This window comes from Meriones unguiculatus, chromosome X (genome assembly GCF_030254825.1).
Source record: "Meriones unguiculatus strain TT.TT164.6M chromosome X, Bangor_MerUng_6.1, whole genome shotgun sequence".
NCBI classification, from domain to species: domain Eukaryota; kingdom Metazoa; phylum Chordata; class Mammalia; order Rodentia; family Muridae; genus Meriones; species Meriones unguiculatus.
This window is the reverse complement of record NC_083369.1, coordinates 18,808,709-18,819,033: the sequence shown is the minus strand read 5'-3', so window position 1 is coordinate 18,819,033 and position 10,325 is coordinate 18,808,709. Positions and strand designations below refer to the sequence as shown.

Sequence of the window (10,325 nt, the reverse complement as noted above, 5' to 3'; positions counted from 1 at the left end):
TGGTCATTTAGCTACAGGATCCCACCGGGTATATTACCCAATCCCTGGGGATGTGAGAAGTAAAGAAGGTAATTAAACACTCCTCTAAGGTCATCATCTCTCTGACATCCCCCCTCCTAAATAATACAAACCTATCATTTCGTTTCCTACTTCAAACTCTGACCTCAGCCTACAAGCTCCTTAATGTTACCCAACCGGGCTGTGTGTCTCAACTGGGACCAACTCAGAACTACTGCTGACAGCTTTTCTGGTGACTCTGTCAAGTAGCCTTACTTCACCATTCACTAACTGCTCTGACTCTGATGTTGCCACAACCCCTTGCCTTCTTCATATTACCCTCTTTGGCATGGCAAGATGTTTCAAGGGATCCAGGACACTCTGTAGGAATGCTAAGTTCCTTAGATTGTAATAAAACTATAATCCTCGATACCTCATCTCAACCCCAATGCCGTACTGATAATAATACCTCGATTCTTTGTGACACTCAGGTCTACCATCGTCTGCCTGCTGGTTGGTCAGGAGTTTGCATGCTCGTGCTCCTCTTCCCCAACCTGGGGGTGATAAACCAAAAGGAGCCTCTATCCTTCCCAATAGTGGACTCAGTAGCTACCCAGCAGGAGAAGAGGGCAATTCAAATCTTGCCCCTCTTGGCTGTTGCAGGAATCATGGCAGCTGTCGGGACCTGGACAGCAGGACTAGCCACTTCACTAATTTTGTATTATCAGCTTTCTTCCCAGTTCATCCAGGACCTCCAGCAAGTGGCTCAGACAATACTAATTCTCTAAGGGCAGATAGACTCGCTGGTAGCAGTAGTACTTCAAAACTGATGTTGATTGGATCTCCTCACAGCTAAAGAAGGTGGCCTTTGTATCTTCCTCCAGGAGGAATGCTGTTTTTATGTCAACCAATCAGGTATAGTGAAAGACAAAATCCAACAACTCCAGACAAGTCTACAAAAGTGAATGGAACAGCTCAAGGCCTCTAGCTCTTGGGCCTTTGATATTCCCATATGGAAATGGATTCTCCCTTTCCTCACACTTCTGCTCGTCTTTCTGCTTTTACTTTTTGCACCCTGCTTTATTAACTTCCTTTCTACATTCTTCCAACAACAAATGCAAAGTTCTCTAACCAAACCATTAATCAGTTATTCTTACAGGATTGTCAACCTCTGCCCATAGAACCAGATGACAATGACCTTCCAGTCAAACCTGATGGTGGGGATCAGCTATACCTTGAGAATGGCAATGCCCCTAATCAGCAGGAAGTAGCATGAAGAGCAAAGGTCACCCTTATGCCCTCCTCACCATCACCCTTCCTATCTCCTCACTTTTTAATAAAACAAAAAGGGAAGAATGTTGGGATCTATAAGCAGGCATCTCTACAGCCAGCCCCAAGATACCTGACCTTATAAGAAAACTGGCACCACCTCCCTCTCTCTCTCTTTTGCCCTACCCAGAGACAGTCTCTGTGACCCCTTCCCCCTACCCTTAATAAACCTCCCATGGGGAACCAGTCACATGACGTGATTTGTGAACCTGCCTTGTAACTTTGCTGCACAGTCCTAACATGTATACTGTGTTTGTGCCTGGTGTCCATGAAGATCACAAGAGGGCTTTAGATCTCTAGGAATTGAAGTTAGGGATGGTTGTGAGCCACATGTGGGTGCTGCAAATTTGAACCTAGGTCATCTGGAAGAATAGCAAGTAATTTTTAGCCTCTGAACCATCTATCCAGCCCCTGGGCATGTTTCTTATACTGCCCATGCTTTGGTTTCCTTATCCAAATCATCATACATGGGATAAATATTCAGTTAGTGTGTTTTGATAGTGATCTGTGTACTTTTAGACTAGGGTATGCTTCAGCTTGTTTTGGGTCAATAATTTCTTGTCTGGTATGAGGGATCTTGCAGTTCATAGATAGTGGTGAGATGACCTTTTTTTAGTGTAAACATGGAATTATTCCATGGAAGTTTAGGTAGTGCTCTCTAGAGAACTCCAGAAACTGGGCTTTCTAAGAAACTAAGCAAATGTCCATTTGGATGCCTGTGGTGACAATTTAATTTTTGAAAGTAATCCATAGAAGAGACTCATTTAATTAAGGCAAAGCAGAGATGGTTTAAAATGGAGCAAACCAACCCAGACATATAGAGGCACTTGTTATTGCCATGAGTTTTAAATCTAGTGGGTTTTCTTTTTTTTGGGGGGGGGGGGAGAAAGGCTAAATAAAGAATCTGGAAAATCTAAATCCTTGTAAAAAGGAAGCAGAAAGGCAAAGAGGTTTGTCCACCTCGAAGGGAAAAAATAAGCAGAGACACCTAACTATGAGGCAGGCTTTGACAAACTACCATATGTTTTGATTGGGGAAGAGATTTCTGTGATCCTTGATTTGAATACATTCGTTGTGACCACAGAAGCTTCCAGGCAAAGCCTAGAGACTGTGCTGCAGACACAGCATCAATTACTCATCACAAGAGCTGACACTTCCTGAATGCCCGTGTGTTGAGCATGGCGTTAAGCTATTTGTGTTCTCCTGCAATCCTTAGAACAATCCTGTAACTACATCCCTTACTTACAGGAATTACAGGCAAAAATATGTAACATACAGCATAGGTCCTACCAGCCACAGTAGATACCTGTAAATAGCCAGTAGAGACATCCTTATATACATTAATTCACAATTGGCTATGTCCAACTCTTGAGTAGGGAAACTAAGGCACTGTGAGTTCAGCAGTGGCTCTTCACACTCTCTCTGTGAACTCTCAAGGCTTGTGTTTGCCTGTTAGCACAGTGCTGCACTGTTTAGCTCCCATAGCAGAGGGAAGGCCTATTACATGTAAATAGTAAAGCTTGGTAAAGCAGAGATGTTACTGACTGAGGTCCAATAGTTTTCTTTTTGCAAAGTCCTTTCTGACAACTACCCCAGTCTTAAAATGCTTGATCTATCCTCCTCCGCATGCCACCAAATCATGGGTTGAAACCCAATCCCTGATGAGGTAGAATTAGGCAAGGCCTATAGGTGGTGGTTACTCCATGAAGACATTGCCTTCATGAGTGGAATTAGTGTCCTGATTAAAAATCCCCCCCCCAGCTAGCTGCCTTGCCTTTTTCCACCTTGTAAGGACACATGGATATAGTCCAGGAAACAGGCCTTTACCAGATGCTGAATTGGCCAGCGCCTTCATCTTGTGCTTCTCGGCCTCTGGAACTGTGAGAAATAAATCTCTGCTGTTTATAAGCCACCCAGTTTATGGTATTTTGTTATCACAACCTAAACAGACCAAGACAACCTCCAATTTAGTGTTGTAGAATTGGACATCATTATTACGTAAATCCAATTTTAATGTCAACCACATTGAACATATGCCACCGTGTGGCGTAAACAGCCAGTCTCAGGGCGGGGGGCGGATAGTAAGAGCTGTTACTGCTTTAGGATTTTCAAGAGGGGCAGAGGTGGAAGAGAAAGGGTGGTGGCCATTAAGCCATGAGTTGGATAGTGATGGAGTGTCTTAGCGTGATTCCCCCCCCCCCCCAGGAGTAAAGCACACAACTTAAAATAAAACTAGCTGCTGCATGCAACCTTTGAATGACCATGCCTGTAGTGTCATCCTGACAAGGCAGGGAGGACAGCACACCGGTTAGGTAGGAGTGGAAGAGTGGTAGTGGGGGAGGCTCCACGTATGACATGAGTATGAGGGATGGGAAAAGAATCTGTTCACATTCTGCTGAAACCTCCCGTTGTTTCTTTCAAAATACCACAAATCTTTTCTAGCAGTTTCAGCTGGAGCTCAGAGGCAAGGGCAAAGTTCAAGTAACATCAGAGTTTATTTTTTTGAAATAAAGGTTTATTTCCTCATGGAATTCTTGAAGGGTTTGCCCTGTGTGTGTGAAGCATTGAGTCTGGGCTGAAAGGAATTTATTTTAGGACCTTGAGCGGTCTTTGGCTCTCATGCCTATTGCCCTAGGATGTGATTGATGACCGTGTAAGTTTCCAGTCCACCCCCTGGAGGCCCAGCTCCGGGCCTGCACTCCTCCAGACTCAAGAAACCTCTGTTGCCTCCAGGGCAGGAGCATACTTTTCCCTCTCAGGCCTTGTAGCCCCAACCCCCTCGGAGCTCCCACCCTGGGCTGTGACTCACCGATTAGCATAGACATCGACTGCATTGTCCACTGACTTATAGATGCTTTTCTGGTTGCAAAGTTGCCACCTCGCTTTCTTTGAGTCACTAGACTGGATCTGAGGAGAAAGCATGTTTGTGTTATAGTGTAGAATCAAGCATTAATATCAAAAAGACTAAATGACATTTAGAGGAAGAAGTCCATCTAGTGTTTGCCCATTCTTATTAATTCTCTCTGTTCGGACACTTAGAACCCAGAACGACAGGATGTTAGAGTTTGGGTTGACAAGCAGATTTTTATGACCTGCTGGCTACATATTTTTTTTCATTCATAATGAAAGTATCTTTCCTGAAGTCATAGCAAGGGCATGTGGGTGGAATGCACAGTCTTAAAACTTAGATAAAGCAGGCCCAGGGGATAGTTCAGGGATAGAGTGTCTGCCTAGTACAGTGGTTTGACTTCTGCCTCTCAAACACATAAAACAACAAACAGAACCTATTGAAAAAAAACAACTTACTTTGAAGAACTATCAAGGAGAAGCCCTGGTGTCCCTCCTGAACCACCAAGTACTACCTGTGAGTCCTTGGAAAGTGGCAGCATGAAGGAAGCTTTCTCTCTTCTGCTTCTGAATCAGGTCTGGAGGCTGTGCTGGCAAACTGGCTAAGTAGTATGAAGAGGGTTCCTCCTCCTCCTCCTCGTCCTCATCCTCGTCCTCCTCGTCCTCCTCGTCCTCCTCGTCCTCCTCGTCCTCCTCGTCCTCGTCCTCCTCCTCGTCCTCCTCCTCCTCCTCCTCCTCCTCCTTCTCCTCCTCCTCCTCCTCTTCTTCTTCTTCTTCCTCTTCTTCTTCTTCTTTTACTTTGCAGCTGTGAAAACTGTCAGCTTAAAGGAGAAAGGGCTTATCCTATAACAGTTGTTCATCCTTTCAAAATTTTTTTTAAATTAAAACTCTAGGTTCTTTTCAGCAAGCTGGAAAAGCAGGATGAACTGTGGAAGGAAAGAGAAGTGGTCCATTTCTCCCAACTCCTTGCCTGTCTCTGCATCAGTCAGAGCCATGTCCAATTCCACACGTAGACCTAATTTAGGCCCAGATTGTATCTCCTAGCAGGATTACAGGAAAAACTGCTCAGGCCTTGGAGCCCTGCAGGTGGCAGTGGGTAAGAAGCACCTAGCACTTTGAGGTGTGGTAGGTACAGTTGTTAAGGGCCTCCCCTTCCTCTGCCTCAACTTCCTTGCTTGTCTTAGCTCCTGCATGTGTTAGTGCCAGGGTTTATAGGCAAATCAAAGCAACTGTTTAATTCACAGAGTGCTTATTGGTAACTCAGCCTTGAGGATGTTGGCACAGATGGTTGCAGCAGCCTTGGCCACCACATTGATTCTAGATAAAATTCTTAAATGCCTCCTTCCTGTGTCAGCCAATGCCAGAAACTACAGTGACCCTCCATTGCCCCTTTGGCCAAGTTAAATTCTTTACTAAGGCTTTTCATATCTGGCTCTGCCTATAATCTAGCTTCATTTATTCATTCATTTAACAGACACTTCCTGAGTAACCTAACACATGGAGTCACTGGGCTTGGCATTGGATATACAGCAGCAAACAAGATGAATGTAGTCCCTGCCTTCAGGGAGCTATTGGAGGGAGGAAGATGATGATAGTATTACAAAGAAATACTATTGCTATTATCATAAACAAACAGATGATCATATTACCATCTGTACTCTGCACCAGATGCTGTGTAAGAGGGTGATGGAGACCCTTAATGTTAGCTGCTTTTTGCCTGGTGAGCTTGGATGCAGAGTGGCACTTTTAGGACCCCAATTGTCCCTCCATAGACCAGCAGGACCCTGCTTTCCTAGTGGCTGTTTCTATCCAGTTTCACTCTTGGACTGCAAGGCAACACCTCTCTGGAAGTCTCTGCCTTTCCTGTGTAGAAGACACAGGCTAAGAAGGTAGGTGAAGATTTAAGTCCCCTGACCTTCTTCCATCTGCAAGCAGACCTGCTGGAGTCCTGGGAAGGGAGGAGGGGCTCTGCTCTGAGGGGCCTCCACTGCAAGTCCTTGATATTTCCTTGATGAAAGCCAGGACTCTCTCATTCAAGAGGCTGGAGTGAGGGAACTGAATAGGCTGGGGGGAAGGGCAGGGGTCCAGAACTGAGCTTCTCCTTAGGGAGCTCTGAAAGACTGCTTCAAGAATCAGAGTAGCAGGTGTGAGTGAGTGCCCTGTGGCTCAACTGCCAGGCCCAGTCCAGGTCTGTAGCACTCTGGCTGCAAAACTCTGTCCAGACAGTCTTCTTCAGTCTGTTCTTACCTCATTTCTCCTCTTTAGGAGCAGAGATCAGTCTAAACAGTTCATAGGTCAAGGAAAAGTATCCCTGCTGAGTAAATTTAAGTCTCCTACTTCCTGCCAGTTACTCTCTTGGCTGAGGTTAGAGTTCAGAAACTAAAGAACTTTGGATTCTCATTCCACAACCAGACTTCACAGTTCAAAACAAGGGGTATCTTTTGTCCACTTGTTGATTCTTACTTTAACTAGAACTCAACTTTTCTAGTAACTATGGTTTTATTTACTAAACAAGAAATGAGCATAGATGAGGGCAACTGGGTTCCAGTACTTCATTTTCAATCAACAAAAAATAATTAGTTATATATGTCCAGGGCACAGTATTATGTTTTGATATATGTGTTGCAGGATTAATAAAGAAAGCCAATGAGCATAGTTGTTGTGTCACATACTAATTTTGTGTAGCAAAATGCTTAAAAGCATAAAAATAATATTTAATTAGCGATAAAAAAACAAGGAAATCATGAAATTTGCAGGTAAATGGTAGGAACTGGAAAAGATCATCCTGAGTGAGGTATCTCAGAAACAGAAAGACACACAGGGTATATACTCACTCATAAGTGGATACTAGACATATAATATAGGATAAACAAACTAAAATCTGTATACCTAAAGAAGCTAATCAGGAAGGAGGACTCTGGCTAAGATTTTCAATCCCTATTCAGAAAGGCAAAGAGAATTGGCATTGGAGGAGGGAGAAAACAGGGAACAGGACAGGAGCCTACCACAGAGGGCCTCTGAAAGGCTCTACCCTGCAGGGTATGGAGGCAGATGTTGAGACTCATAGCCAAACTTTGGGCAGAGTACAGGGAATCTTGTGAAAGAAGTGGGAGATAGTAAGACCTGGAGAGGACAGGAGCTCCACAAGGACAGTGACAGATCCTAAAATTCTGGGCACAGGGGTCACTTCTAAAACTGATACTCCAGCCAAGGACCACTCACTCATGGAGATGGCCTGGAACCCCTGCACAAAGGTAGCCTATGGCAGTTTAGTATCCAAGTGGCCTCCATAGTAATGGGGACAGGGACTGTCTCGGACATGAACTGATTGGCTTGCTCTTTGATCACCTCCCCCTGAGGGGAAAGCAGCCTTACCAGGCCACAGAAGAAGACAAAGCAGACACTCCTGATGAGACCTGATAGACTAGGGTCAGAGGGAAGGGGAGGAGGACTTCCCTTTTCAGTGGGCTGGGAAAGGGACATGGGTGGGGAAGAGGGAGGGTGAAATTGGGAGGAGAGGAGGGAGGGAGGTACAGGTGCGATACAAAGTTAATTAACTATAATTCATAAAAATAAAAATAGAAAAATGAAAGTTTTTAATATACCATGTATAGAGATTTCTTTTTAAATTTATTTTATTGTTCTATGTGTATAAGTGTTTGCTTGCATGTGTGTCTGTGCACCACGTGTGTGTCTGGTGCCTGCAGAGGTGAGAAGAGAGCATCAGATCCCCTGGAACTGGAATTACAGACAGATGTAAGCAGCCATGTGGGTGCTGGGAATTGAATTTGGGTCCTCTGGAAGAGCAGCTGTGCTGTTGCTAATGACTGCGCCATCTCTCCAGCTCATGTAGAACTTTCTTGAACTGTTTAAAGAACAATTAATTTTCTGAAGCAAAAAAAAAAAAAAAAAAAAATGGAAACAGTCCACACAATGTTTGTGCAGACACAAGTATTTTGTCCAAAATATTTTTCTAATAGATTTTGTGGGCTTACACTTAACAGAACATATGTAGGATGACAAGTGAGAGAATTAAAAAAGAAAGCACACCTGAAATCACAGTAGATGAGTGGAGAATCACATACAAGTTCAGTATGAGAAGCTCTGAGTGGAACAGTCCCTCGTGCATGCAGACATAAAATACACTAAAAGGCACCCTAGTTTTTTTTTTTTTTTTTTTTTAAACACATTTTACCTTCTACAGTTGAAAGAAATCAGGGTTGTCTGCACTGAAAGAACATCTCAGCTCTTAAAACCCCTCTTCTGGGATACTACAGGAGCTCATGGTGGCCATCCCACTTCACCCTTACTCACTTACAGAGGAAATAGCTTCAGGCTTACTTTGAAAATGCAAGTTGTGTCTCTCAATCCCAGGGGAATAGATTATTCCACAAAAAAATGGGTTTGTATTTATTCACTCATTGCCTTTGCAAGCTGGCAGAGACAGTGCTATTCCACAGGGTCACTTCCCTCCTGAGCAGTCATATAAGGTACTTGGTTCTTTAGACTATATTCCCAAATTTCTGGCGGCTAGCTTACTGCACTCATAGCCTGCTGTGGGGTGATGCGTGGCACAGATTAGACATTAGAAGGAAAGCTAGATGCATAAAGTCAGACCATTCTGCATGTCTCTGCTGCGACTCGCTGGTATAGACGACGGTGCGTTTACTTTTTTTTTGGGGGGGTATTTACAAAGAAGAAAGTTCAAGTTTAAAAAAAAAAGCAGAAAACAATCTTAACCGTCATTACAGGGGCTGAAGCTCCTCGGAAGGACAAGGGTACTACTCTCTCCGTGCACCCAACATCACACCCTTCTCAACACACATTCATGCGGACTTTCCTCCGTTAACTCTCAGCTCCTTTGTATTCCTTTTTTGCTTTTCTCTGGGATCAAGCGTTAGTCTGCGAATTTCTGACCGCAAAAGAAAAAAAAAAAGTGTGTGTGTGTGTGTGTGTGTGTGTGTGTGTGTGTGTGTGTGGAGTCGGGCGGGGTGTGGAGGGGAGGAGGTGAATCCCGAAGTAGCAGAGCAAGGGAGGAGGAGGAGAAAAGCAGGGAGGAGGAGCCCAGTGGAACAGAGTCAGAGGGACTGGTTGCTCTTGCTAGTGTGCAGCCCGCGGGGAGCCGGCGCTGCAGGCTGTGAAGCAGCCTGCCCGCCCAGCCTCCTGCGCCTCTCTCCTGCCCGCGTCCAGGGCCCTGCTCCACCCGGACTGCTGCTGCCTTTCAGGGACTCGGAGTGCCACAGGCTAGGGGACCGTGCTGGTCCCCGCGCCCGTGCCCGGGATGCCGTTCTACCGGCGCACGGTGGTGCCCCAGCGTCTGTGCCCGCGCAAGCTGCCTCAACCACTGGCTGAGCTCCGCGACGTGAACCACCTGGCCGCTCTCAGCCTGCTCCGCCAGCTCGCAGACCTCTGCATCCACTCGCTGGCTTTGCTGGAGGACCTCGAAGGGCACCTGCTGGCAATGGGGCGCCGCACCGACAGCCTGTACTGGCGCACCGTGCGTCTCCACCGCCGCATTCCCTGTCGCCTGCTCGGCCCTGAGGACGACGAAGAATTGCTAGGTAAAAGGCAAAAGGCACCCGCAACCCGCGACCCTCTCCCACCCGCCTCTGGGGATGCCCCGCTGTGTCTGCCTGTGGCCGCCCCTCCTGAAATCGAGGGACACGGCCTCCAGGACGCCCTCATGCTGTCTGAGCCTCCTGCGATCCGCTCGCGCTGTCCCAAGTGGCCTTCTGCCCTCAGGGTTCCGGCCTGGGGGCTGCTGCCGCCTCCGGAGCGCTTGGAGAGGGAGGGGATCGGCGGGGGTCCCGGGCAGTGCAGACCAAAAGCGTCCCAGTGGTGTCGGGAACCGTGTATTTGGCCACTTTGGAAAGCGCGCCCAAGCTGCCTGCCTGCCTCCCGGGGGGCTGGGGCCCCTGCAGCCAGACCTGTACGACTTCGAGCTGGAGTGTGAAGGGGCTTACCGCGCCCAGCAGCTTCTGAGCTCCCTACCCGCCTGCTTCTCCCCGCACTTTCTTCCTTGCCTCGCCGGGAGTGGCCGGCAGGGGGAGGGGAGACTGTCCTGGGCTTTGCTGTTTCCCTCCCACCCCTCCTCCCCAGCCGCTAAGGTTCAGCTGCCCAGATTTGCTCGAGAGAGAACCATTTAAAGAAAC

The 10,325-nt window shown here is 46.7% G+C and overlaps 1 protein-coding gene across 1 annotated transcript in view; it reads left to right on the top strand.

The window, feature by feature from the left end:
• The first annotated feature begins 9,262 nt into the window (after positions 1–9,262).
• Positions 9,263–10,325, top strand: part of Nhsl2 (NHS like 2) — a 262,855-nt gene continuing 261,792 nt past the window's right edge. The window contains exon 1 of the mRNA XM_060375328.1: positions 9,263–9,734. Coding sequence (XP_060231311.1) covers positions 9,455–9,734 — 280 coding nt within the window. The 5' untranslated portion in view covers positions 9,263–9,454. The remainder of the gene's footprint in view (positions 9,735–10,325) is intronic.